Source organism: Stenella coeruleoalba, assembly GCF_951394435.1.
Source record: "Stenella coeruleoalba genome assembly, chromosome: 15".
NCBI lineage: Eukaryota > Metazoa > Chordata > Mammalia > Artiodactyla > Delphinidae > Stenella > Stenella coeruleoalba.
In genome coordinates this window covers 1,518,095-1,544,958 of record NC_137161.1, presented here as the reverse complement: position 1 = coordinate 1,544,958, position 26,864 = coordinate 1,518,095, and the positions used below count along the sequence as shown (strand labels likewise).

The following is a 26,864-nucleotide window of genomic DNA, read 5'->3' as shown; positions in this document are numbered from 1 at the left end:
ACCCTGGGAAGTCAGCTCTGCAGCCTGGAGTTTTCCTATTTTCTTCCTTAACGGACCCTTAGCACCAGGAGAGACTGCTCCGTGGAGGATGGAGTGGGCGTGATGTGGGGGGAGGGGTCCTGGGCAGGGGCCGGATGGTGCAGGGAAGGGCTGAGGGGGCTCGACCTGGTCCTGCCACGAGGCTTGGCCGAGCTCCTTCCCCGCTCAGGCACTGGTTTCCCGAGGGGTTGTCTTCCACGGCCTGGGAGGGCGCCCCCCACCCCAGCCCTGCCGCTCCTCCCTCAAGACCGCAGGGGCTCTCCCCACTCTTCGCTCTTAAAACCAACGGCGCCCCTCCTGCGTCCACGTTCATGATGCCCGGCTTGTCTCCGGGGAAGCGCTTCGGTCCGCAGCTCTCACGTGCCCGTTCCAGGGCCCCCGGCCCCCGCCCTCGCCCCCCGGGTCCGCAGGTCCTGACTGAGCGGCCGCGGGCACCGGGCGGTCCCGGCGACGGGAAGCGCCCGCCCTGGGCGCAGCCCACCGCTGCGGGGACCCGCCCGCGGGCGCCCTCGCGAGTCCGCGCCGGCCACCCGCCCAGCACGGCGACTCGCCCTCGAGGCGCGGCCGCGGCCACCTTGCGGTCGCCAGACGTCAGGAGGCTCTCACCCGCCGGAAGCAGAAGTGCGTCAGAGCGGCCGGCCTTGCTCTCTGCGTAGAGTCGCGGGGGCGTGCGGGACCCGGAAGTACTCGCCAAGGCCCCGCCCCACCCGCTAATAGCACTGCCGGGGGAGAAGGCCCTTCCTCTGTGCGCTCGCGCTCGTTGTGGTGCCACCAGGTAGGTCTCGCGGCCGCGGTCGGGGTCGGGGTCGGGGTCGGGGCCGGGGCCCGGGCTGGGTGGCGGCGCGGGGGCCTGGGTCGGGGCGGGGCGGGGCGGGGACGGACTCGGGCGTGCGTGGGTCGGGGCCTGGGCGGGGTGGCGGCCCGGAGCCCGGGTCGGGGCGGGGACGGACCCGAGCGCGCGGACACGGCCCGTCCTCACGGCGCTGCTGGGGGCTCCACAGACGCTCCCTCAACATGCAGAACGACGCCGGCGAGTTCGTGGACCTGTACGTGCCGCGGAAATGGTGAGCATCCTCCGCCCCGGTCCCTGCATCCCCCGCCGCCGCCACCGGCCGCCGAGCCCTCTCCCTGCCCCTCGCTCGCCGAGCCCCGTCCCCGCTCACTGCGCTCCCCCCGCAGCTCTGCCAGCAACCGCATCATAGGCGCCAAGGACCACGCGTCCATCCAGATGAACGTGGCCGAGGTGAGCCGGGCGGCGGGACGGCTTGTCCCCTGGGGAGAGGCGAGGTCTGGGCGGGCCTCACGTCGATTCCCAAACCCCAGGTTTAGACCCGAAGGCGTTTGGGTGCGCCTCTTTGTGACCCCCATTCTTGATTCTCGATTCATAGGTTGACAAGGGGACAGGCAGGTTCAACGGCCAGTTTAAAACCTATGCCATCTGCGGGGCCGTTCGCAGAATGGTGAGTGTTCCCCGGCCTCGCTCAGCGGGCCTTTGAACCGGAGCGGCATCTCCCTCCCCGTTCCCACCCTGAGCAGGTTCGTTGGCAGAAGAGACTGCAGCCTGCTGCACTGGACTGTGCTGGCTGCCAGCCCCTTCCTGGGGGTGGAAAAGGGTGCTCGGGGGCCCAAGAAAGGGCCCACCCTGAGAAAACAGGCAGGCGATGACCTTGGAGCTTCCCAGTTATCACAGCTCCTTCCAGCCCCAGGGGTCTGACCCCTGTACCGTCAGGGGTCTGCCTGATGCTAGCGTGTCTACCCTTGGTCGGTTTGGACGGCAGTGTGGCTGAACCTCTGGCCAGCAGGGTGCCTGGTCCCAATGTGCGTTCTCCCCTAGGGCGAGTCAGATGACTCCATTCTCCGACTGGCCAAGGCTGACGGCATTGTCTCAAAGTAAGAGGACTGGGGTTTGGGCACAGAGGCCCAGGATGTCTTTGGAGACTAGGTTTTAAAGTTCTTCCTTTTGTTCTAGGAACTTCTGACTGGAGAGGATCCTGGATGTGGAACGTGTGTTATAAATAAAGAGTGAAAACCTATCTGTTGTTTCACTTCTGTGCTTCGGGTTGGGGGAGGGAGGGTTCCTCTGTGCTCTGGAGGGTCGGGGCTGGCGTTTTGCTGTGATTGGAAGGGGCTGGCCGGCTGAAGGGCAGCCTATGACACGTTGCAAAACCAAATTTTACTTAAAGCACAAATACATTACTTTTTGCAAACAGATCCATGACACTTGACTAGACAGTGAGGTCAGATGGCCACTTAAGTGCTCATTTAAGTCCACAGCGCCTCCTAGGCACTGAGGGCGTGGCCCCAGGCCCTTGGATACAGATGTCTGGGCTGGTTCTAGGCGGTGACATTTTAGGCTGGAGTTTAATGCCTTAAATACTGGCTTCATTTGAGTACCACACAGTGGCAGCTGTTGACATTAAAAAGGACGCAATGCACTAAAGGGAAGGTTACAGACGGGTTTGGTGAATGACTAATTCTCACTACATGAACAGGTGAAGTTTCTGTATCAGCCATTCTAACATCTGTATAGACATTTCCAGGAAGATGTGTTCCTCAAGGCTGAATTGTAAACCAGGACGTACATTTTGTAAGTCGGTCCCCTGCAGCGCCTGTAACAGGAGTGTCCTTGAGACGCTGTGTTGGCTGGACAGGTCACTTGCAGAAGGGTTGCCTGGGGCCTAGCAGCTTCATCCTTCCAGCCCTCCTTGGTGCACGTCAGGTGTGGGAGCCATCTTGGGGAAGACGGGGAAGAGGCACTCCTCAATAAATAAGGTCAGGATACAGACTGGGGCTTCACGCTCTGTCCTGCAGTTGTCCCCCTCTCCTCCCTTAGCCCAAGCGGCTGACTGAGGAAGCAGGAAGAGCAGCCAGCAGGGCGGGAGCCGCCGTCCTGCACCCCTGCTGGGGTCTCAAGTTGCTGGTGGTTGAGCGCTCTGATGAGGGCTGGCCTCTGTTCTGCAAAAGCACCGGTGCACACGCGTAGGATGCAGGGTGGGGCTGTCCCGGAGCCCCTCCAGTGACAAGCTTATGGGACAGCAGTAGGGAAGCAGCTTAATGGCCCAGCCAACACGGTCCTTTCTGAGAGCAGCTGACCCGTGAAGGAGAAGCTCCAGCCCACGGTCTTCAGTGTTTCTGGTGGGGCAGCAAGTGGATGAACTGGGCCATGTGTAGCGTAGAGAAGCTGGCGTGCCGGGCACACACCTGCCCAGGACAACGACCGGCCTTTGGGGTCGGCTTGGTGTGGCGGCTCCTCTGGCCCAGGTGGCTCCCACTTCCTGCCGGGAGGAAGAACGCTGGCCCGACCCTTGCGGGGAGGCAGGGCTGTGAAGGGGTCAGTCTCCTCCCCGCTAGAGGCTCAGGTGTGGTTCAAGTCACAACTTCAGCAGACGCCGTTTAACCGGCTTCTGTGCCCTCAGGAAAAAAGACCCAAAGAACCAAATCCTACACGACAGTAAACACGGTTTCTCCACAATATTGCGTAGGAAGATCAAGAGCCAGCAATCCAGTCATCCTGAAGGTCCCCAGTGTCGTGGGCAAGGGGCGGTCTTCCCGGTGAGACGGATCCTTGCGTGGGGTGGGCTAGTTCTGTGCCCAGAGGCCTGCTGGGGTGTGTGACCCCCAACAGGGCATCGGGACTTCACAGTGATGTGATCCTTGGAAGAACAGAAGTCTGAGAGTAAAAAAATGAGACTAAAACCAACCAGGGGTCTGCTATCCTTGGCTTCGGCTGACGCCAGAGCTGTGTGTGTGGATGTGGGTACGTGGGTGCACACCCCCCGAGGGGGCTGTGCTGGGCTGGGAAGGAGCCGGGCCGAGGGGGGAGTGGGGATTCCACAGTGCGGTCTCCACGTCCGAAAACCCCAAACAGCCGAGATTAATGCCCCAACAGGTTAACGCTGGCAATCCAGCGCGTGCAGTGAGGTCTGGAGACCCAGATCTCCACGAGACACTAGTGCAGTGGCTACGATGGTAGCAGAAGGCTGGGTGATGCAAAGAGGAGAAAAGCTGTGAAGTCAGGATCCACCACCGCGCAGCATTAAGTCCTGGTGCCAGACCAGGCACAGGAAAAAAAGAAACAACAAAGCCCCACATTTTGTTCACGGAGGAATGCAGCAGGGCTCTCCGAAATACCGCGGTGGTGTGGTGTGCTTTGGAATGGAAGCCATGTCCCTCCAGGGAAGCCAGGGCGTGGGGGAGCGGTGGCACCAGCCGGCGAGGGCCGCGGGTCCACACCCAGTGCCTGGAAATGCGCCCGCCGGCCCAGGACGTGCCAGGAGCGCCCACAGGGGCCGGGCCACGCTAGAACTGCTGCGTGAGGCGTCGGTAATGAGGTAACACCTGGTTCTCGGGAAGGTAGAGAGCAAGTTCCAGGGCCACGAGCACCGTGAACTCAAACCCAATCAGATCCCGTCTGTTGAACCGAAACTTTTCTTCTAACTTCTGTGTTGAAGAAGAGAGAGGGGTTGAGCTGCGGCCCCTCCTCCGGTTCCCGGCCAGGCGGCCAGGTGGCTGGGTCTGGGCGTGGGGGGTGGTCCTGCCTCCCGCAGCCGGGAGCGGGGGGATAGGGACGTGCATACTCACATCGATGAGCTGCTTCACGTCGTTCTTGCGGAGGTCGCTGCTGATCTTGGCGGCCAGCAGCACGCAGGCGCCCGCACACAGCTTGCGGTTCTGCTTGCTGACCTTGCCCTGCAGGACCAGCTTCTCGAAGTACACGTAGGCCATGGACACCGTCACGGGCTCCAGACCGCTCTCCTCAGACAGGTTCCACATCTCGCGTTTCAAACTGTGGGTTTACACGGGAGCCAAGGGCTTTGGGGCCAGGAAGCGCCCACGTCCCTGCTTGAGGGGTGTGCCTTTGGGCCACCAGAAAAGCGCCATTTCCTCCCAGAGGCTGTGGCCCGGCGCTAGGGCCCACGTCTTGGTGGGCGGGCAGCAGGCTGGTCTTGGTCTCCACTTGGCCCTCGGCTGGGCCCGCGGCACCCAACTGTCCTCAAGGGGACCCCCCCGGAGGACAGAGTCCCCGTGCTCCTGTGGCAGTGAGGGGGCCGTGTGGGGAGGGAAGGTCAGTGCAAAGGCCCTGAGGTGCGGCCGTGCTGAGGCAGAGTCTGGACCTCTGGCTGTGAGGCCTCAACCTCGTCATCTATCAAGTGGGGACGGTCACAGGGCCCAGCTCAGGGGCTGTGGGCACCAGTGAGGAGGAGCCCTGCAGGTGTGGGCAGGTATGAGAAGCACCGAGGGCACCTGACCAAGGAGGCGGCAGGGGAGCTGCTGGCACTGGCCTGGCTGGCTGGCGGGAGGGGCTGAGGAGGGGCGCGTCCCTTTCTCAAGCTCAGGGATCTGCGTGGACCCGGCCTGGCGGCAGCAGTGTGGGAAGCCCCTGTCGGGCAGCGGGCTTGGGGACGCCCGCCTCGGCCCTCCTCACCTTCTGATTTTGCTCAGCGTCAGCTTGATGTGCGGGAACTTCTCCCGGAAGGTCTCGTTCATGTCCTTCTTGAGGTCGGAGGGCTTCACGTACTCTATCACTGTGGTCTGCGACGGATAAGGACCGTCCCCATGCAGCCCCAGGGGCGTCTGCACGCCACCTGGGCCTGCAACCGTGAGGCCCCGGGCCCGAGAGAACAATGCCAAGACGTGGGGGAGGCTGGGCCCAGGGCGCGTAGCTGCCCCCGCCCCTGGTGCCGGCCCACAGCCCAGCCCTGGGCGGCGTCCCTACCATGTAGGACGCGAAGATGAGGACGCGCTTGTGCTTGCCGCAGGGCCACTGAGGGTCATCCAGGAGGTCGGGGTTGTACTCCAGGGCATCCCCTGCGTCGGCCCCTGCGAGCAGAGGGCAGCCCTGACCCACCACAAGCCCCGGTGAGTGGCTTGGCCAACCCCAGCCTAGTGCCAGGCAGCAGCTGTGCTGAGGGCGTCATCGTGGGACAAGGAGAGTGGGGTCAGGGGCTCCAGGTGTGGTCCCCCTCCTCGGGGGCCGGGGTCGGGGAGGACGTCCTGATGAGGAGGGGCCCCCGCCCAGAGCCATCAGTGGGTGCAGGTTCTCTGCGGCTGGGCTCAGGGGCAGCACAGGGCGTGTGCTCTGGGGGCCCCCCTCCTGAGAGGCTGCGGCGGACCCGCTCCCCAGGCTTGGGCTGAGGACTGTGGGGCCACCTGCCCTGCTCCCGGTCAGGGCCCTTGGGCTACCTAGTTCCGAGCCAGCTGGCGCTGCCCTGGGCGGGATGGGTTTGCATCTGGGCCCCAGCAGAGCGCGGGGGGCACTGGGCCGGGGCTGAGGTGGCGGGCCATGGCTGTCCGGCTTGAGCGTGACCAGGGCGTTGGTGGGGTACAGGAACTTGGCGTAAGACACAACCTGGCAGGCAGTGCATCGGGCTTAGCCCCGCCGCCCCGTCCAGGACCAGAGGTCCAGCCAGGTCCCTCCTGACCGCTGCAGCTCCCGCCGCCCAGGGCTGACGCTGCTCCCCGCTTGCAGGTTCCAGAACGCCCCGCCCCTCATCTGGGATCTGCAGCCGGAGCTCTTCCCTGCCTCGGGGGCCCCGACCTCCCATCGTCACCAGGCCCCCACGAGGCGACCGGCCTGTTTGGGCGTCTGCTCCTACCTTTCCATCTGCCCCCAGCTCGACGCCTTCCAACTGGAAAACCATCTCGGAAGACACGGAAACGCCGCCGGACGGATGCCTCTGCTTCTGGCTGTCCACCCTCAGGTCACTGCAACGCACGGGACAGGACAGAGCTGCCGGCCCCGCCCCCGACCTTGCGCAGGCGGGAGCTGAGCCCCAGGGGCCCACAGCCCCCCACCTCCACACCCTCGAGGCCCTGTAGCAGCCTCAGCAGGGGTCACGAGGACTCCCGCTATGAGAGCCGTCTCTGTCTCAGCTCCTTCCTTGTCCCAGGCCCTTCCTGTTCAATCTCCCTGGTGGTGGGCCGGCCTCGGCTTCACCTCAAGTCACTTCTCAGGGGTGCGCCCTCCGCCTGCAGCCACACCCTCGGGCACACGGGTCCCGATGCGCCGTCCCCACCCTGACAGCCGTCTCCCTCTTCCCGGGACTATGCGCTGGGCACAGCTGCCTGGCCTGGTCACGGGATGCACAGCAGTGTCCCGCCAGGAGGAACATCCCAGGCACCGACGTTTAGCAGCTCAAACGGGATAACGGTGCGGACGCGCCCCTCCCCGAGGACCAGGACCCAAATGGCCTTCGAGCTCTCAAGCAGCTTCGGCAGAAGCTGGTCTGCTGGCCCCGTGTGAGGCTGCGATGGTGTGGAGCTCCCGGCCGGTGGGGACCAGCCGCTCACCTGACACGCAGGCCTTCTCCATAGGGCAGGACCGAGAAGGCCGCACACAGGGACCGTTTGGCGCAGATGAGCACGATCCTGCGGGAAGGATGGGGTCAGGGCAGGGCGGCAGGCGTTTCCCTTCCTGCCTAGACTCAGATAGGAACTGCCCCAGGCATCGGGGGACGCCTGGGATGGCAGTTCATACGAGAGAGGCCAGGCTGTGCAGACACCAGAGGCAGAGGCACGTGCCCGAGGACGGCTGGTCAGGGAAGCCCATCCTCGGGCATCCCAGCAGGGCAGGAGCCTCACAGCATCAGAAAGCACCCAGTTCCATGTTCCGAGACAAAGTGGCCCGAGAGGGGCCGCTGCGTGGGGCGCACAGCAGGGAGGATGGCGTTTCCTTCCTCTGGGCATGGCTCTGCCCAGCCCAGCCCCAGTTCAGCAGGGAGGACGACGGTGGAAGACCCCCTTCCCTGGCTGGGACCCTGGGCACCAAGGGTCCACTGAAGCCAGCCCGGCGCTCAGTCTGCCGGGGGCCTGCTCCTGGGCCAAGCCTGTCATGCTGGGGACCACGCTGGGGTTCCAGGACTGTCCGAGCTACAGCCGCCGCAGGGAAGACGCAGCACTGCCCGACCAGGGCTGCCTGGTAGGTGCCTGGGCACGGCCTCCAGCAGGAAGGGGAACGGTCTGGAGACGCTTTGGGTCAGGGCAATGGCCTCAAGGCCAGGAGGGCAGAGCGTGAGGGACACGGGGCATGAGGGACGGGGCTTCTACAGATGTAGGGCCTCGGAGGGCTGTGCTGGGCGCTGGCTATCACTCTGCAGCCCTGTTCAGGGAAGCCAGATGCCCTCTGTGTTCCCTTCTCCCCCAGACACAGCCCACCACTCTGCCTGTTCCCACTGTGTTTCCAGCATCCCTGTGTTTTAGACTTCTACTCAAGGCTGCGGTGGACGGGTGGCTCCTCGCCCGGACGTGCTGAGGACCCCAGCGTTTGGTGAATATGGAGGGAAGAGGGTGGGATGGGGAGAGGGTCCACTTCCGAAGGGACATGGGCTGGGCCGTGTGGGCGAGCAATTCCTTAGCGCGCTGAAGGAAGAAATGGCTGCTGACAAGGGCAGGACCCCGGACCCCACCGGGCACGAGGGAGGACCCGCTGGGCAGCCACAGGGCGGGGCTGGGCTGGCACACGCTGGTACCTGCTGTTCTTGGTGTCGTACTGCCTCATATTCTTGATGAAGTGCGTCTTCTTCAGGCCTTTGTGTCTTGGGGATCCAGATGTATGTTTGGTTCTGCAGGTGAAAAGGAGGTCACTCTTCCCCTCCTGGGAGCCTCTCTGGCCCCAGGAGAAAGGACGGGGGTGCAAGCGGCAGGTGGGGCTCCTTACCTTTGAAGCGAGGCACATCCCACCGTGTCTTCCAGAAACTCGAGCGAGCAGCGCTGGGAGCCTACGCGCCTTCTGTAAAGAGGACACGGCAGGGCCTCAGGGTACCGTCCAGAGGCTGCCTCCTGCGCCCTCCTCCCAGAGGCCCAGCGTGCTTCTCAGGCCCCGACGGGGCCCCCAGGCCATGGGCCAGAAGCAGGTCTGCGGTGAGGCCTGAGTGTTGGGCAGGGCCACCCAAGGCCACAAGAACCTGAGGAGGACATGGCACCGGGAGGGATGGCTGGCCGGGCCCTGGTCTGCCCACCGCCTCTCGGAGCTCAGCCAGGGGTCCCGGGAAGGGGGCATGGTGGGGCTGGACAGGGTCCCGCGGTGGCTCTGCCACGTCCTGCCGACCCTCTCCCGCCCACCTCAGCGTGTAGTGCTGCCCCGGCCCAGGGCACCTAGAAGCCTCTCCCCCTCGGCTGGGCCGCCCTCCCTGCACCAGCCCCCGCCCCCGGCCTCAGGGCCCTGGCAGGGGCTGTTCCCTCGGTCTGGAACCTTCTTTCTCCAGATCTTCCCGTGGCTACGTCCCCCTTGACTTGAGGCTCAGTTCACACGTGGCCCTCCCCCTCCCCAGGGCAGCAGCAGTCCTGGTATGCACGTCAGGGAGGTGTCTGCTTGGGCCTGTCGCCGGAAGCACAGTGGGCGTGCTGAGCTTGCGGTGCTCCCCCACCCTTGCCTCCTGCCTCTCAGCTCACCCCCGGGGAGCATAAAGGAGCCAGAAACCCATCAACCCGCAGCCCCACCTCAGCATCGTCCAGGCCTGGCGGCCAGAACTCTTCCCAGACCAAAGCCCTGCCCAGGGACAGGGAGGAAAGCGCTTCTATTAGACCCACACAGAGGGGAGTCTGAACGCAGACATGTGGCTGTGTGGTCAGGAGGCCCCCTGGGCTGGGGAGGTGGCCTCAGTGACTCCTCGGGAGGGGACACAAATGGCCTTAGGTCAGGCCTGAGGCTGAAGGCTAGAGACCCCCAGACGTGCTGGGTGGTCGGGGAGGAGTGTGTCCCGGTGACCACAAAAGGGAACCAAAGGCCGGCTGCCCGATGACAGTCGGGGGCTGCCCCCAGCCCTCTGAGGTGCTGACGGTGCTGGGGTTGTCCCAGAGACAAACCGGGTGTTTGGTCTGGTTTAAAACCATCCCAGGAGGCAGCCTTACCAGCACACAGGGAGCTCGGGAGGGCAGCCTCCCACCTGGCACTGGGCCCAGAAACCCTGCACAGGCTGCACCCTCAGGTCAAGGTCACACACCCAGGTTCCTGCCACCAAGGCCACCAGCAGGGACCGCTCAGGACAAAGCCAAGAAGCCGGGCTCTGCTGCCCCACTCCTCCTGGGCTCAGGTCACCGTGGTTTACGAGATGGAGGGACACGGTCTCACACTCAGCCTGGGCCGGGCAGGTGCCCAGGGCCCAGGTGTCAACGGCAGCCGTTCCCTGAGGCTGAGCCTCGCTGCGGAGCCGCTCCTGGAAGCTGCAGCCTGCCCTGCTGCCGCCTCCCTTGCAGCATCTCACGGGACCCTCCCCCTGGCAGGACCCCTGGCATCCAGACGACGCCTGGCACGGTCAGGCCATCTCTCCCGGGTCAGGCCAGGTGGGAAGGCGGCAGCAGGAGGGGCACGTCAGGCAGACACCCAGCACCCAAGGAGGCCTGCGGTAGGGACTGGTGAGCACTGGCCCCACGGTGGGCGATGAGGCAGGCCCTGCCCTGAGAGGGCGCCCCACTGCAGGTGGACGTGCAGGACCCGTGCCGGGAAGCGAAGCCAGCCTGGTGGAGACGGGAACGCCCCACACAGGTGTGCGTGTCCTGCCCCGCGGGGCTGGGCTCAGAGGTCCCGGGCAGCAGTCCCGCGTGGCCTTCTCAGGCTTGCTTCCTCAGGTAATTTCCCAGGTGAGGCCCGATGGCTCCTGCACGCCTGGGACCTCGCTTACAGGGCCCAGAGGCCAGCGGCAGTCTCCACGGAGGCAGCCAGCCCGGGGGCACAGCCAGCACCCCCGCTCCCGGGCTGCCTGAGCTCTGGCCCAGCGCGCTCCAGGAGACCTCTCTCACCCCACCGAGCGGCAACACCTGATCCCAGCTGGTTTCGTGCATCTCTATCTTTGTGGTTTTCTTCTAGATTTTCTTCTCTGTAAGCATTTTATACGTAAACTCAATCCTCACAGCCCTCAGCGTACAGGTGGTGAAACTGAGGCACAGAGCTGGCGGGAGTTAGGGGCTGGGAGCTGCGCCCTGCTCCCCGGCGCTGCCTCTGCCCCTGGATTCTGCCACCGCCCCCGTGCCACCCCCCCGACCGCGCTGGGGGAGCTGGAATCAAGGCCGCTCCGTGCTCTCAGGGCTCCTTTCCTGAACTCGGCCTGTGTCCGCGTGATGCTATTTGGGTTTGGGTCCAGAGACAGGGACGACGCTGACGAGGGTACCCTGAATCCTGAGCACAGACCAGGCTGGCCAAGTGAGGGGCTGTTGCTTTCGAGCCCCCCACTTCCCACCTCCCACCCCAGAGGAGCTGGCCCCGCGGCCCGAGGGAGGCTGAGAGCCCCGCTGGGATGGGGACCCTCCGGGGGCCGCCAGGCAGCCGCGGGCTCGCTCGTCCCAGGACGGGGACTGGCGCCCGGCCCCTTCCGTAGGCGGCGCCCTTTCCAAACCCACTGCTGGCCGGTCGACCAAGGAGGCAGCCTCTCAGGAGTCCCGAGGCGGGACCTCCACGGTCTCCCACGTGGCCCTGGGAGGATGGCACCCCTGAGCACTCGCCGCTCTGGAAACGGCTCAGAATCCCAACGCTGACCACACGCCGGCCCGGGCCTGTAGGCACGACAGGAACGTTCCAGCAGCTCTACCCGAAACGACCCCCACTGGGAGCAATCCCGCCGTGGACCCCATTGGGAGCAGGCCCCTGGAAGCGGTGTGTGCAGGGCCCGGCTGAGGACCTGAGCGGGGACAGGCGGTGCCGCGCCCCGGGTCCTGCTGGTCGGTGGTCAGGATGTGCGCGCCTCTCCCTGTACACCCGTTACTCTGTTTAAAAAGTGCTACAAACAAACTACAAAGAACCAAGTCTGGGCTCCTGCCGCCTCAGCTAACACCCTCCCACTCCCCGACGTGTGGGCAAATGCAAGTCCCAGGGAGCCAGGAGGCCCTCCCGGCTAAGCCGTCCAAGGCACACGGGATGGTGCCCCCCACATGGCGGCGACTGGCCCGAGGCCGCCTGCGCTGGACTCTGTAGGGAAGATGGGGTCGGGGGCACAGGGGACCACCCACTGGCTCACGTTCACAGCTGCCCCTTTACAAACCGGTGGCCCATACTCGCCTTCCCCCAGAGACAGGCAGGAAGAGAAATCGCCACTTTTTAGACGTTGTTTCCACTTGATAAACTCCTTCACTTTGTAACTGAAAAAACGGCCCAGCTGAGAAGAGAAGGGCTCCTGCCTAGTTGGGAGACCACTCAGTCCGAGCCAGGGGCCACGTGCAGGGGCTGCTGTGCGTGGGCTCAGCCGGTCTGAGAACGGGCAGGCCGCTGACAGGGGCCAGCACGACGACACTGAACCCTCCCCTGCCAGGAGAGTGTGGGCAGGGGTCCTGTCCGGCCGGCCCACCGCTTCACCCGGGCCTGAGCACGGGGCCTGGCACATCACAGGCCGTCGTGCATCCTTGTTGAGTGAGTGGGTCGCCCTAGGTGGGTCCCTGTCTCACCAAGTCCCTGCCAGCTTCCCCGGGTGACAGGACCCACATGTGGTCCTGGGCCGGCCTCCATCTCAGCAAGGCCTCTGGACCCCCTCTAGGCTCCAACCTCGGTGACCACTTCCAGCCGTTTTCCAGCTGGAGAGCAAGAAACCCCCAAATCAGTGATGTGAACAGACTGCCAGACACTCCACCGAAATCGCTTTAACTCGGACAGGCGCTCGGCAGCCTCCAGAGCGCTAGGCGGCTCCTGGCTAAGACGGCAGCTAAAATCCCAGGCCCTTCCTCGGGGCCAACCCTGCGCAAGCCCTTCCGAATCGCAAGGGTTTCTGCTCCCAGCTAACCCGGCCACGCCCCCGGCTCACCTTCCCCCGTGTTAGTGCCCTGGACTAACGACTAATGACGACTGCTGGGCGTTGAACAGTGTCCCCAAAATATGCGAAGTCTTCACCCCTGTCACCTGTGACTACGAGCACAGCTGCAATAGGGTCTTCACAGGTGTGACCAAGTTAAGGTGAAGCCCTTAGGCTGGGCCCTGACCCGATGACCAGCTGGGTCAGGGTGTCCTTACAAGCAGAGAGAAACGCCAGGTGAAGACAGAGACACCAAGGAGAAGCTGTGTGAGGACGGAGTCAGAGACTGCAGGGTTGTGGCCACAAGCCCAGGACATCTAGGGGACCCTTACCCCCGAGCCCTCCCAGGAGCAAGGCCCTGCCCACGCCCTGACTCAGGCTGTAACTTCCAGGACTGTGCGAGGAAACCCTGCTGCTGCCTGAAGCCTCCAAGCGCCCCCCACCCCCGGAGAGAGGAGGGCCAACATGACAGAGGAGGGCGCAGCGGTCTGGTGGGGCAGGAAGAGGACCTGCAAGCCTGTGTCTGACCCATCCGGAGAAGCCCAGAAACCCGGTAAGCGCTAGGTGACCGTGGTGTCGAAACGAAAGCAAAGTTCTAGGGAGGAAGGTAAGGATTCTGATGAGTCACTCACTGGCTTAGCAGCAACAGCCGCACCAGACTATGCCCTGAGCATGAAACACAAACTCCCCACCGTGGGCTGAGCTGTGAGCACACCCTGGGCAACCGGGATGTAACACAAGTCCTCGCTCCCCGGGCCGGGCCACCGTCACCCTCGCTGAGCCCTGGCCACCCAGCAGACCTCACAACAGCCCCTCCGGCAGGTAATACCTAACACAAACCCATCTCACAGAGAAGCAAACTGAGGCTCAGAGAGGCTGTGCCACCTGCTCTAAGTCCCAGAGCTCCTGAGAGGTGGAGCTGGAATTCCAACCAGGTCTGTCCCCAAAGCCTGGGTCAGACCACCACACTCATGACACAGACTTTGGGAAAAGACCCTCAGGATTCTCTCCATTCCCCAGAACAACTTAGCCTCGAAGTCCACAGCCTACAGCTGGCAGCCCCCTTGCTACTCAGCAGCGACTACCTGCGGCCCTGCCTCTGGGCCCAGGGAGCACAGAGAGAAACGGACAGTGCCCACCCCAGGAGCCTGCCATCTGTCAGGGGAGGGTCAGTGACTCTCAGACCCAAGGGCTGGGCCCTGTGCTCGGCAGCAGAAACCGAGGAGGGGCAGAGTCTGGGGGGGCAGGTGCGGCCCTGCGACATCTGAACGGGGATTTGAAGGCCAAGTGGGAGGGAGGGGCAGGAGAGGGCTCCTTGCACAGGCCAGGCCAGGGGAGGAGGGACACAGGGACCGTGGAGGGTGCAGCGGGAACACCGAAGGGCGCCTGACTTGTGCCACATCCCAGCCTGTTCTGTGTCCCCAGAGCTTGGGCCCCTCACACGCTCTTCAGAAGCAGCACAAGCACCATCAAGCCCCATCGCCAGGCAGGGCTCCTGGCTACAGGCGCTTCATCGCGTCCCCGCATTCGAACGGCTTCGCGGGCCAGGCTGCTGGCCTGTCGGTTCACAGCGAGGGCCTGGCCCCCGACCAGGGCGCCTGAACTGTTTGCTGAATGACACACGGCCTGCCCAGCACCACACACAGGGCTGCGGGACCGGGAGAGGAGGGCACAGCGCAGGCCTGGCCGTAGGTGAGCGGGACCCTCGAGGCCTCACACAGTGGACATCCCTGCCACTCTGCCCTGGCGTGCGGAGTGACTCGAATGGGACCTGGCGTGAAGGGAGGACTGTCCTCGGGCTGATGGCTGCCAGGAGACAGGGCCACTCTGTTGGAGAGTCTGCCGGCTGAGGAAAGCGGGCTTTGGGGCGGGGGGCACAGACTAGAGGGGCAGAGCTCAGGGGTGGGGGTGGCCCTGAGATGGGCTGAGGCGTTCCTAGAAATGAAATCAGGGCAGGGGGAGTGCCTGCGATCTGGGATGTGACAGGCCCAGGGGCCCTGAGCTCAGAGTGGACAAAGGAGGCAGGGGTAATGGGGGGCCTCCAGTGACCAGTAGCTGTGGGATGGGGGGCTGGGAGGTCTGGCCTGGTGTGGGAGACTCTGGGGCTAGATGTCACAGTACAGGGAAGATCCCTGGCCCACATGGAGGGGGTCACCCAGTTTAGAGAACGAAGGGGAACCCAGAGGGGGTGTTTGTGAGTCCCTGTGCCAGCAGGACTGGTAACAGTGGGCTGGGGAGGGGGGTGTGTCTGGAGCTGACAGGGCTCTGTGTCTGGGGGCTGATAAGGGCTGAGGGAACCCCAGACTCATGTTCAGGGGACCGACAAGATTGAGAGGACCCTGACCCCGTATTCAGGGCTGGCAGAATTAAGGGGACCATGACCCTTAAGTTTGGGGACTCACGGGGCCCGAGGAGACCCTAACATCCGTGTCCAGGGAGTTGACAGCTTGCAGATGACTCCCGACTCTGACATCTTAGGATGGTGGGGCCCAGTCAAGACTCCCTTCTGGGGCTGGCAAGGCGCAGGACACCCCAACCCTCTGTCCCTCACTGACAGGGCCCAGGACACCCCAACTGGTGTCTGGGGCTCACAGGGGATCAGGGTCACCTCCCGGTCTCCAAGTCCTACGCTGACAGGTCACTCAAACCCTGTGGCAGGAGCTGACCCTGATCTTCTGTATGTCACCCCAACCCCACATTATGAGCTGAGCCAGCCCAGGGCCACCTGCCACCCTGCTCACTGCGCTGATGGCCCCCAGGTCACCCCGACCCTGTGTCCCGGGCTGTCAGGCCCCCAGGCCCCCTCAACTCCTTGCCTGGGCGACTCCACTGCCTCCAACCCTGAGCCCTGGGTGACTCCGCCAGGTGACCCCGACCCCCGCGGTGACCCAGCCCCAGGCCACCCCGCCGCCCCCCAGGCCCCAGGTGACCCGGGCCACACTCACCTCTGGCGCTGCCCGTCCAAACCCAGGCTCAGGCCGAGGCCCAAGCCGGCGGGCGCGGGCGCGGGGCTGAGCAGGCCCTGGGGCGCCGAGGCCCGGCCCGCGGGTCCGGGCAGGGGCAGGCCGGCGGGGGGCGCGGGCGGCGGCGGCGGCGGTGGCGGCGGCGGCGCGGGCGGCTCGCGGGCCTCGGTGGGCGGCGGCGGCGGCGGCGGGGGCTTCTCGCCGCCCGGGCCCAGGCTCGGGGGCCGCCCGTCCAGGGAGATGTTGTTGAGAAAGAAGAGCGCGGCCTGGCGGCGCCGCGAATCCCCTCGCCGCCGCAGCGCCTGCGGCGCGGCCCGGGTGGCGGGGCCGGGCGACTGGTCCGAAGACCCACCCGCCGCAGCCGCGGCCATCCTCCGACTGAGCCCGCCGCCCGCCCGCCACCGCCCTCCAGCCCGCGCATGCGCCCGCGCCCGCCGCCCATTGGCCGGGGCGCACCCGTATGCAAATATATCGCCGTCACGCCCGCCCATTGGCCAGCGCGGGGCGGGCGGGGGGAGCGACTCCCTTGGGTCCTAGAGCGGGTTCCGAGGCGGCCAAGGGGGAGCCGGGAGAAGCCCCGAGGCCTGGCTCTGGGCGAGCGGTGGAGGTGCCGCGGGTTCGAGTCCCTGACTCGGAAGTCGCGGCCCCGGGGCGCCAGTGCTCTGTTCCACTTGCTGGGCTGTGGCGTTCGTGGTCAGCGTTCTTAAAGCCTCGTCTTTAGGCTCCAGCGCACTTCCCCTCTTGGGGTGTGTGTCTTTGCGGGGGCGGGGGTCTGACGTGCGGGCGCTGGAGCTGTACCACCCGCCGGGAGCCCCAGGAATGGCCAGCGGTGCCCCCTGGCCTCCCCCAGTGACTGAAGACGACACCGCGAGTCCGAGGGGAGAAGGCACCTGCCTGGGGTGGCAGGCAGGCGGGCGGTGCTGGACCTTCAGCCCCAGACAGAGTCCTGCACGGCCGTCAGCAGCAAAGCGACCTTGAGTCTGGGGGGTGCCAGGTCTGTTTCCTCTTCTGTACCGGGACCCCCAACTTCAGAGCCGGTGGCTTCATGCTCAGGTGCTGCCTTCTGGAGCCCCCAGGAGCCCACCTGTGTCTTGGGGGGCAGGATCCTGCAGCCACCTCTGTGCCACTGGCCTGCTCTGTCCAGCTGTGTGCCTGTGGGCTTACTTATCCTTCAGGTGGGGGTCGCTGATTTCCACCTCAGGGTATGGTCAGGGTTGAGTGGGCTCAGCCCGGGGCTGTCACCAGCGCTGGGGCTTCCCGGCGGTTGGAGACCGGCACTTGCCGTGTGGTTTGCCCACGCAGCTGTGAATGCTCCTGCGTGGAACCATACACGGCACACGCATTTCTGTCCTCCGTGCAGGTGTTGGGGGGCGGGGCAGACACAGCCCTGGCCTGCAGAGCGCCTCCTAGCGAGCGGGAGGCCAGTGTCATCATCGTGGATCAGGGCCCCAGGGCCTGGCCCTGCTGGCCAGCTGTTACCAGTAGGAGAACCCTGGCAGGTTGGGGCGGGGGCGGGCTGCCAAACTGGTAGCCAATAGTTAAGCGGATGTCAGATGAGGAAAATGAAAAGGGGCGGTGGGAGGATGAAGCGATGGAGGGCTGTTATCTGGTTATTGGCCCTCAGCTCCAAAACCATGCTGTCTGCTGCCCGATAATGGAGCTGGGCCCTGTAGACTTTTCTCCTGTGCCAATTGGCATTATGTTAAACTTCGGTGGTGCCGCAGGGACACGGTGGGGGCGGGGGGAGTGGGCGTGGTCTTCTTCCAGGTTCTGTGTCGGGTGGAAGCCTGGGTGAGCTGCCCTGTGTGCCCTGTGGCGGTGCAGATGGCTCACAGGCCAGTGGACCAGGGACCCAGAGTGTGGAGGGGCTCTGTGTGGGGCCTGGCGGACATCCCCTGTTGTGTTCCCACAGCCCTCCCCAGAGGCTGCCCTGGTCCCTGTAATGCTCTGCAGATGGGGCTGGTTTTGATCCTGCCCTTCAGAAAGGGAGTGACTTCCCATCCCTGGGCACATTCAAGAGCCTCTTGCGTCACCTGCCCAGGCAGGTGGAAGCCCAGATGACCCCCGACCCTGCCAGCTGCACACGCCATCCTTCATTACACTTTATTCTCCGGGTGCCCTGGGACCGGCGACCCCCCACCCCCGCTTCCAGGTGCTGCCGTCAGCCTTCCTGCGCCCTCAATGCCCAGCACCCGTTTGTGGGACTCCACGAGGGGGCGCCCGAGACCACTGCTCAGAGCTCCATGCCCCGTCAGGAATGGGCGGCCAGGCTCGCAGCCCCTTGGGTCCAGGATGCTAGTGGAGTTGGTGGGAGGAGGGGGCACTGTCCAGGAAGGGCTGCCTGTGCACAGCAGGGGTGGGGGCGGGGCGGGGCTGGAGCTTGAGCCGCCCTGGCCTCCCAGGCCCCTACTCCCTGCAAGGGAGCAGATGCTGGGCTGAGGGTGGCGTGCAAGACCATTTCTGAGATGGAGGGGTTCAGAAGACCAGCCTTCTTGGCCTTCCCAACCCCTTTGGATGTGGGCCAGGACCCAGTCCGCTACGCTGCTGCTGGGGCCGTCTGCTGGCTGGCGGCGTGGGCTGTCCTGGCCTCTGGCAGTCGGGTGGGGAGCACGGCTGGGCAGGCTGGGGTGCCCCTGGCTCTCTTCCCAGCTGCTGGTGCTGGGTGAGGGGCTGCCGTCCTTGGGGTCCCTCGGGCTCCTGGCTCCCCTAGGTTCCTTATTCCTCAGGATGGCTTCTTCGAGGCTGTGGGAAGTGGACCGAGGTTAGACCAGGAGGCGCAGTAGTGGCCTCGTGTGTCCTCTTCTGCAGCAACACTGGGCTCTCACCCAGGGCCTCGTGGGCAGTTTCTGGGAACTCAAGAGCCCACACTTGTTTGCAACAGCAACGGACACCAGGGCAGGGGCCCGACTGGAGGGTGAGCCTTGGGAAGTTGGTGGAAGCACAGACCCTCTCCCCAGGTGTGATCCTAGAGTCAGCCTGGCCCCAATGCCTCCCTTGCCGCCTTGCAGAGGGTCTGGGACATTCTGGATAAGCCGAGCTCACGGGGCAATTCTCTCAGAATCCCCAAGACATGGGCTAGGTGCTTCCATGGGCCTGCCTCTGCGGCCACAGGGAACGGGCATCTGGTCCTTGAGACCCTTCCAGGTGGGACCTGCCGAGGTGCTGGGCTTCAGGCCCGTCTCTGATGCAGAACCAACTCTAGGTTCTAGGTCAGACAGATCAGGTTGGAATCCTGACCCCATGTACCAGCTCCGTAACCCTGGGCAAGTTACCCCATCTCTGAGCCTCAGTTTCCCCATCTGTGAAACAGTGATGATTCATCACTGGGCTGGGTCATGAGGCCCAAAGGCAGTAACGACTGGACGCTGTCTTGAGCTGCTCCATGCGCACAAGATACAAGGGCGCTGCCCTGGCGCTGAGCCATGTGGCACAAGCTGGGCAAGGGTCCTGTTCTCACTGATCAGCCCTGTGAGTGCCTGCTGGGGAGGCCCTGCCCTGGCCCGGGTGGGCGGGTGAGGGTGGGAGTGGGCTTGACTCAGTGTGGAGGGTGGGGGCGGACACGGTGCTCCCCTTTGGACCGCGCCCACCAGGACAGCTTCCAAAAATGCCCAGTGGGATGTGCCACGAGATCACACAGGCGTGCTGGCCTCCTCCACCGCTCACCCGGCAAACACAGGCTGCAGTCACCTTCCCGGCAACAATGGCGCATTGTGGCGGCCACAGCCCAGCCTGCGACGCAGGCCTGCTTGGACAAACACCAGGCAGCATGCAGTATCAGCTAGCTCAGGCGTTCTCAGGCTCTTGTGGGCTCCCGGAGGCCTGGCCTGAGCTGCCACTGTGGCCGGAGCAGGAAGTGGGAGGATGTCCTGATACCCGAGGCTGGAGCGGGGGGTGGGGGAAGCCCACAGGTACCACCCTTGGCGAGCACGTGAGCAACCCCGAACCCCGAGAGGGAACAAACACACCCACACCCTGGAGCAGCACCCTCTGCTGCTGCTCCTTTTGGAAGGTGCACAAGAGGGTCCAGGAGTGCCCACCCCATCCTGGTGGGACTGGGAGAGGGGGAGGGGTTCAGGAGCACCAGGCCTGGGGGCTGCTCATGGCCCAGGACGCCCCTTCTCCCCTGTGACAACGAAGATGATACGACCATCCTCAGCTGTGTCCCTGGAATCTCACGCTAGCCCTAGTATCGCCCCCTTTCCAGAGGGAAGCAGGCCGGGGGTGAAAGGGCCAGCCCGCGAGAAGTGCAGTCAGGGTTCACGCAGGGCTGACCCGGGTCTCTGTCACAGGGCTGCTCCGGGAGAGGCTCCAGGGCTGGCTGCTGGGCTCCAAGTAGCCAGAAAGGTGGGGTGGGGGCATCAGTGCTGTGGCCGCCCCGCCCAGCCCTGGCCACCCACCTTTGCTCCACTGGTCTGAGGCCCGCTTCCTCTTCTGTGGGCCCCGCCCATGCTCCGTGGCGCAGAAACCCCTGGGTCCCTCGGCTGGCAAGCTCTGCGTGGCCCCCGCCTCGGTGCTCAGGCCCACCTGATGGGGTGGGGGTGTGGTCATGCTGAGGACCCTCCCCGAAGCCTGGGGCAGCCCTGGTGCCCCCATCCCACCCTGCTGTGTGGCCGGGCACCCACCTCGCTGTCCGAGGTGTCTGGCTTGTCTAGCTCATCCGACTCCAGCTGCTGTCCTTGGGCTTTGCTGAGCTCTGCAGGACGCAGGGTGTGGGTCAGGCCAGGCTGGTGGCCTGGGAGTCTAGCGGAAGCACAGGCCTTTAACCTGCCGTACTAGGACCAGTGGCAACAACTCTTCAGATGAGGAAACTGAGGCACAGAGGGACCGAGGAACCTGCCTTGGGGTTGAATCCAGGCCCAGTGTCTCCAGCACCCGTACAATGACCCCACCAGCTGGAGTGTCCCCTGGCTTGGTTGCTGGGTGACGGTGAACTCCCTACCTGCCCGGAAGCCCTAATTGTTAAGATGCTCTCCCTTCATTGCCTGTGGTCAGAAACATGCCCTCCCTGAGCCCCCAGCTGCTTTCTGGGTCCGTAGGTGGGGGGAAGCAAGTCCGAGCCCCAGGGTTTGGTTGGCCAGGCCCAGGGCGCTGAGCCAGGTCCTGGGATAGGGGCCGCCAGCTGATGCTGACCACCGCACCTCCCGCCCCCTGTGGTACCACTTGCGGTGTTCTCGTGACGCCAGTACTCACCCTCACCCGGGTGGCTGTCTCCATCAGGCCTTTGCGGGCAGGGGGGCAGTTTTGGCCTCCCTCTGTCCTCATGTCCTGGCCCACTTGGAGAGGGCAGGCTGGGGCCTGGGAGAGAATGTGAGGGTTCCTGGGGGGAAGCGAGTAAGTGACTTGAGTTCACATGAGGCAACTTCCCTGCCCTCGCCCGGCTCTGGGCGCAGCCTGCGGGACCCTGGCTGGGGCTGGAGGGTCAGCCGTCTCCCGTGTGGTGTGACTCAGGCGGCCAGGCTCTCCCCCTGGGAACCGGCTGGTGGAACAGAGGGAGGAGAGCAGCCCGGGGCTGCTGGGTGCTCTGGGTGGGGCGCGTGGAGGCCAGGAACAGGGCTTGGTCCCTTTACCGTGGAAGGTGGAGGCTCTTCCGCCTCTGCCTCTTCGGCCCCCTTGGTGCAGTCGCCGAGCCCCTGGACCCCAGACTGTGCAGAGGGCTCCACTCCCTGGGGTGGCTTGGGGCTGGGCGTGTGGGCACCTGGGGGGCTGAGTGATCCTGGCGGGCTGGCAGGCTTGGGGGCGCCGTCCCGGCCCCGGCCCCACTCCGAGAGGTCCAGGGGCTTGTCTGGGACGTAGTCCTGTGTGGCCGAGGCCTCCTTTGCCCGGGGACTGCCTGGGCCTGCGGGCCGTGGGTGCTGCCCTCTGGGCAGGGCTGCCCAGGCCGCCCCGCCCCCGGGACCCTCGGAGTGGGGGCCGGCTGGCGGGGAGGGTGGCGCCTTGCCCGGCACCGGTGGGCCCCTCAGCCCGGCACCGCCCGCCCGCCCCCGCGCCCACAGCTGCTGGGCCAGGAGCAGGTGCAGCGCTCCCTCCAGCCGCGGGTCCCGCATGCCCGCCAGGGCGCCTGGCAGGCCCAGCAGACCCACGGGCTCCTCCCAGGCCTCCGCCTCCCCGGCCTTGAGGCCCGGGGGCTGGGGGCCGCTGTGAGGGCTCCCACGGGGCAGGGCCAGGTGGCGGTTCAGGTGGCAGAGGCGGTCAGCCTGGAGGGAGCTCTTCGGGGACTCGCAGGGCTTGGCAGAGGGCAGAGAGGCCTGCAGGAAGCTGTGGGCGAGGAGGAGCCTGCTGACCGCGGCCCACGGTCACCCCCGTTTCACAGGGAGGACCGGGGGCCCGGGGAGGCGAGGCGAGTGCCCAGGTCGCACGGTGGGTAGCTGGGAGGGGAACGCCCGGGCCCCCTGGGCAGAGTTGACCTGGGGCCTGGGGGCTCTAGGGAGGGACCTGTCCACCAAGGCCTCTCCCTCTTCTGGGCGTCGGCTGCCTGCCCGGCCCCCTGGAGCACCCAGCCCACCCGTGGGCCCACTGCAGCCCTGCCCCCAGTCTCCTCTCAGACGCTGAGAATGGTCTCAGACCATGGTGAGAGCCTTTGCGTGGGCTCTTCTGCGGGGGCTCTCGGTCCCCATCTCCAACCCCCATGTCCCCCTGTCCCGCCCTGGCCATTCAGGAGATGGCCACGTGGGAACTGTGCTACGGGCAGGGTAGCTGGGAAGGCCAAGCCAGGGAAGGGTGGGGCTCCTGGAGGGATAATGGGAGGGACTCCCCTGGGCTTCTGGCCCCTTCCCCAAAGGTGGGACCAGAGTAGGAGACTGGGTACCCGACTGAGGCTGCTCCCGGGGGCGGTGGTGGGCTGGGCCTCACCTGTCCAGAGGGAGGCCGTGCTCTCCAGACGGGCTTGGAGGGCTGCTCCTGGGGGGCGGCAGTGGGGACGTCCCGTTGACGGAGCCCCGGTTGGCGGAGCAGGCCCAGGACCCTGGCCGCACCACGGCGATGGTCCCGTGTAGCTGGTTGGAGATGTGCTGGGGGCTCTGCACGGGGTAGATGGGTCAGCCTGGGGGCGGTTGGCTGCTGCCCTCTGCCCTTTTCTCTGTGCGACCTTGGGCAGTTCACCCACCCGCTCTGAGCCTCGCCTCCACCCATGTCACAAGGAGCTCAGGGGTCCCTGCTTGGCACGGGCCATGTGCGTGGCACATAGCAGGGCTGGCGGCAGGCGGCTGCCAGCCTCCTGCCTCGGGCTGCCCGGGGAGAGGAAGGAGTGGGCTCTGAGTCCCTCTCCCTCACCATGTCCGGGGCCCGGGGCTCAGGCAGGTTGGCACCCGGGGAGATTTTGGCTACTGGAGACGTCCCGTACCCCACCGGCCTTTCTGTGGGAGGAGAAGCAGAGGGTGGGATGGTTGGGAGGTGCTCAGAGGGGCCAGCTCAGCGCAGAGGGCTCCCCGGTCCTGGGGCTCCAGTCTCCTGGCCTCCCCTGCCCCCCAGCAGCCCCTCCTCCCCGTGGACCCGCACCTGCGTGGCCGTCCTCCACCTCCTCATGGCCTTCCAGTGGCTTCTCAGTGACGGCCTTCCGGGTGCCCAGGGAGGGGAACAGCAGGGGTGACAGGGGTCCTGGGGCACCCTCCCTGAACTGGGGCTTGGCCCTGTCTCGAGAGGGGAGGCAAGAACAGGGTGGGTAAGGGAGGGCAGTGTCCCAGAGGCGATCAGAAAGGCGAGGACGCCCTCCTGGGGACCCAGGTGACCAGGAAAGACCACCATCGTCACCACCATCGTCGGCTCGCACCGATGTCCCCGTGGAGCCCAGGCATCAGAGCTGCCGTGGGCGCTGGGGCCCAGCTCCGCTCTAGGACCTGTGCTTGCAGAACAGGGGAGGTCGCATCTGCTCTGGGGAGCCCCTCCCCTCGGCGCCGCGTGCCTGGGGCCCGTGGACGTGCTGGGCGCCTGCTGTGGCTGAGGTGTGTGGGGTGAGGGTTGCTGGGCCCTGGTGCCTCCCCCCACTCACCCTGGGCCCCGCAGCTGCTTCACCTCCTCCTTCAAGGCATCGTTTTCCTCCTGCAGCCGGGTCAGCTCGGTCGCTGCAGAAGGCGCTGATTAGGAGGGACTGGGGGAGGGGAAGCAGGGCGGGGTGGGGCCCTCACAGCCCCCAGGAGCCCCTCCTGTCCTGGCGCCAGCCCCCAGGGACACCCCCCACCCCACCGTCGCGCCGAGAGAAAGGGGCGTGTCCTCATCGGCAGACCCTATGAGACCTCATGGCTCAGCAGGACCCTCCTCATCATGGAAGGTGGGAGCTGAGGCCCCGAGAGGGCAGGGACGCCCCCTGCCTGGGTAACTGACCAGTGGGGGGCATGTGGGCGCCAGCAGGGGGCTTTGCACCATTTGTCTGTGAGTTGGGGTGTGGGCCAGATGGCGTGGCCCAGATCGCCTCTTCCCCTTTCCCCGAGACCCCTCGTTGGTCTGGGCGGGCCCTGGGGGATCGCCGGCCCCCACGGGAGGGACGCCGGGGCTGGGCTCACTGAGTAGGAAGACATGCTGCAGGCTCTGGAGCAGGGAGCTCTCGAACTCCTGCTGCTTCTTCCTGGCCAGCTCCTGGGTGACCATGCAGCGGTCGCACAGGCCGGCCCGCAGCCTGCGGGGGCGAGGAGGCGAGAAGCCGCTCTGAGCAGGGAGCCTGGGACCCGCACTGCCCCCCTCCCTGGACGAGCCCTGCCTTTCCCAAAGTGTGTTCCGTGGAAGCCCCGCCTCACCCCTACCCCGGGGGCTAAGCGCTCCATGTGCCGTTGAGTTTGGGAAGGAACCTTGAAAATGCAATTTACTTAAGGCTCTGAGACTTCCTGCGGTGGTTAATTTATGCCGGAGCTTCCCAAACTCGTTCTCCGCAGAACCCTCCTCGGCTTCCCTGTGCGCCCTGCCCCCATCGTGAGCGTGGTGTTAGGTGCCCCCACCTGTTCTCCAGCGCCCGCAGGTTCTCCTTCAGCGCCCTCTGCTGCTCCCTGAGCTGACGGTTCTTGGCACAGAGCTCCTCCGCCCTCTGGGCGTCCCTGCGGTGGGGGGCGGGGGGGAAGGGCCGCGGTGCGCATGTTGCTCTGCCGGCCGGCGCTGCCCCGCCAGCCTCTCCCTGGCCTGGGACTGCCTTGAGAAGTGGGGCCTTGCAAGGGCAGTGCCAGCACGCCCAAGCGAGAGTGTTCGCGGCCTCCCTGGGGACCCTGTCTCATCCATGTGCCACCTGCAGCCTCATCTGTGCAATGGGGACCTGGGGAGCCGGCCCCCGGGTCTCCCAGACTCACGACGGGTCCTCCTGTTGATAATGATTGGTCCCGGAGGCGCCCTGCATGGACGCGGCTTGCCCAGCCCCCTGGAGGGTCCCTGTTCACTGGGGGAGGGGCTTGGACCTTGGACCAGAGACTCCCCCACCCCCCAAGCCGAGCCTCAGTGTCTGCTTCTGCATCACAGCTGGTGGCAGTTCCAGAGCCCTGGGGCTGCGGGCGTGCGCGTGAGCGGCTGGGGAGCCGCTGCCCTTCCCATCTGCTGGCCCAGGGCCTGTCCTCACTCACCGGCACCTCTCTGAGTTCAGTTCCAGAAGCTTGTTCTGCAGGCCTGGAGGAGCGAGGAAAGGAGCAGAGGGTCAGGCCCAGCCGTGCTGCCACCCCTGCAGCAGAGCTGGGGCGTTTCCTGTCCCCGGCTGTCTGGCAGGGCCTCCTCCAGACACCTGCCACCTGGGTTCCCTCACTGACTCCCTGAGGTCGCCCCCTGGGCGGGCTCCCAGTCTGCACCTGCTGACAGCTTCCGCCCCCTCTCCTGGCTGCCTGGGACCCGGTGCGGGCCCAGCCTCTCCCCTCCCTGGGGTCTCTGGCTCTGGTGTCTGTCTGGAGATGGGGAGGGACCCTGATGCTGGGGGTGACCAGCTACCTGGCCAAGTCCCAAGAGGAGTGTTTTTTCGGTGCTGCCAGCGTTGAAATAAAATGGGCCCTTGGGGGAGCCCCCAGCAGACCCCCTCTCCCCCACCTCATCGTGGTCTGGCTTGGGCCCTAGGCTAGCCCAAGCAGCCCCTGCCCCTCTGGGCCTCTGGGGGAGGTGACCCAGGCCCTTTCGGACTTCAGGGTGTGAGCGCTCTCACAAAGGTCTTGGGAGGGTGTGGCCCGGGCACTGGAGTGAAGGGAGTGGTGTGGCTGCAGCCCTGTTGCCGGCGGGAAAATCGGACTGGGCAGACCTCAGCCTGGGTGTCCTGGAGGGGAGCAGAGGGATTTCAGCTCAGCGCCCTGGAGAGCTCTAGACAGGCCTCTGGAGCCTTGAGATCCCATTGCTAGTAGGGAAGTAGGTGACCTCGCTTTTGGGGGACACTGAGGTCCCCACCTTGGGAAAGGGGCCGGTCTTGGCCAGAGCTTCTCGGGGTCTGTGACCAGGCTGGCTTTTAGTTTTTGCTCTGATACTAGCTGACCATTCAGGGACCACTCCTCCAGGGCTGCGATCGGAGGGGCTGGTCTGAGCCTGGGCTCCTGACCGCTTGCAGCTCGGGCTCTGGGTCAGGACTCCCCTTCTGGGCCTGGAAGGCAAGGTCCCTAGGTTTGGCGAGATTTGGAGGCGATGTGTGGGAGCCCCCCGGCCTGGCTTTGGCCCTTAGACTGCTGTCCGGGTGAGGGTTTGTCCATCCCGAGACGCTCACCCGTGATCTCATTCTCATGGACGTCCTTCAGCCGGTTTAGCGACTCCATGAAGCTCTCCATGGCTTCCCGTGGCCCTGGCCCTGGCCCAGGCCCTTCTGTGCTCCAGGTGTAGGGGTGGCCCCTTGGGCTCTACTGCCCCTCCATTTCCAGCCTATGGAGCAGAAAGTGCGGAGACGGTCACATTAGCTCAGGAAGGGCCTGTGGGATGTAGGGTCCAGCAGTAGCCTGGAGAGGAGGTGGGTGCCGGTCCCAGGGGGTGTGGGAGTCCTGTCTTGTGACCACCCACTGAGCCATGTCCATACCTGAGGGGAACATAGAGGGATGGGACATTCTCACTTAATCTCAACTCCCTAATCAGTCCTCACAGCAAAGCAGATGCCTGAAGACGCCAGTTCCCGCTTGGTGCTGGGGCCGCGACGGTGCCTGCGACGCGTGTTGACGAGGCCCCAGACCGGAGATGCCCATGCCTGCCCGCAGCCAGCGGATCGGCCAGCCAGGGCGCGTTC

The 26,864-nt window shown here is 65.5% G+C and overlaps 3 protein-coding genes across 5 annotated transcripts; 1 reads left to right on the top strand and 2 right to left on the bottom strand.

The window, feature by feature from the left end:
• Nucleotides 1-727: 727 nt before the first annotated feature.
• Nucleotides 728-2,072, top strand: RPS21 (ribosomal protein S21; the record flags this gene model as incomplete). 2 transcript variants are annotated; one of them, XM_079946444.1, is made up of 6 exons in its annotated part: nucleotides 732-814; nucleotides 1,041-1,103; nucleotides 1,219-1,282; nucleotides 1,428-1,499; nucleotides 1,874-1,929; nucleotides 2,009-2,072. In XM_079946444.1, exons 2-6 carry the CDS (start codon nucleotides 1,054-1,056, stop codon nucleotides 2,016-2,018), a joined length of 252 nt encoding a protein of 83 aa, XP_079802570.1. In that variant the 5' UTR covers nucleotides 732-814; nucleotides 1,041-1,053. The 2 variants fall into 2 exon arrangements, with proteins under 2 accessions (XP_079802571.1, XP_079802570.1); XM_079946445.1 differs by lacking the exon at nucleotides 2,009-2,072 and having other exon boundaries at nucleotides 728-814; nucleotides 1,874-1,933.
• A 137-nt stretch (nucleotides 2,073-2,209) lies between these two features.
• CABLES2 (Cdk5 and Abl enzyme substrate 2) lies at nucleotides 2,210-16,086 on the bottom strand (the record flags this gene model as incomplete). Of its 2 annotated transcripts, XM_079946441.1 has the most annotated exons (10): nucleotides 2,210-4,479; nucleotides 4,621-4,825; nucleotides 5,465-5,571; nucleotides 5,756-5,859; nucleotides 6,223-6,388; nucleotides 6,636-6,744; nucleotides 7,330-7,407; nucleotides 8,508-8,600; nucleotides 8,696-8,767; nucleotides 15,698-16,086. In XM_079946441.1, 10 exons carry the CDS (start codon nucleotides 16,084-16,086, stop codon nucleotides 4,339-4,341), a joined length of 1,464 nt encoding a protein of 487 aa, XP_079802567.1. In that variant the 3' UTR covers nucleotides 2,210-4,338. The 2 variants fall into 2 exon arrangements, with proteins under 2 accessions (XP_079802567.1, XP_079802568.1); XM_079946442.1 differs by lacking the exon at nucleotides 2,210-4,479 and having other exon boundaries at nucleotides 4,796-4,851; nucleotides 5,465-5,859.
• A 3,886-nt stretch (nucleotides 16,087-19,972) lies between these two features.
• Nucleotides 19,973-26,418, bottom strand: RBBP8NL (RBBP8 N-terminal like; the record flags this gene model as incomplete). Its single annotated transcript, XM_079944596.1, has 12 exons — nucleotides 19,973-20,239; nucleotides 20,338-20,408; nucleotides 20,906-21,032; nucleotides 21,283-21,970; nucleotides 22,565-22,731; nucleotides 22,985-23,067; nucleotides 23,210-23,340; nucleotides 23,700-23,772; nucleotides 24,211-24,323; nucleotides 24,640-24,735; nucleotides 25,249-25,291; nucleotides 26,358-26,418. 12 exons carry the CDS (start codon nucleotides 26,416-26,418, stop codon nucleotides 19,973-19,975), a joined length of 1,920 nt encoding a protein of 639 aa, XP_079800722.1.
• Between the last annotated feature and the right edge of the window lie 446 nt (nucleotides 26,419-26,864).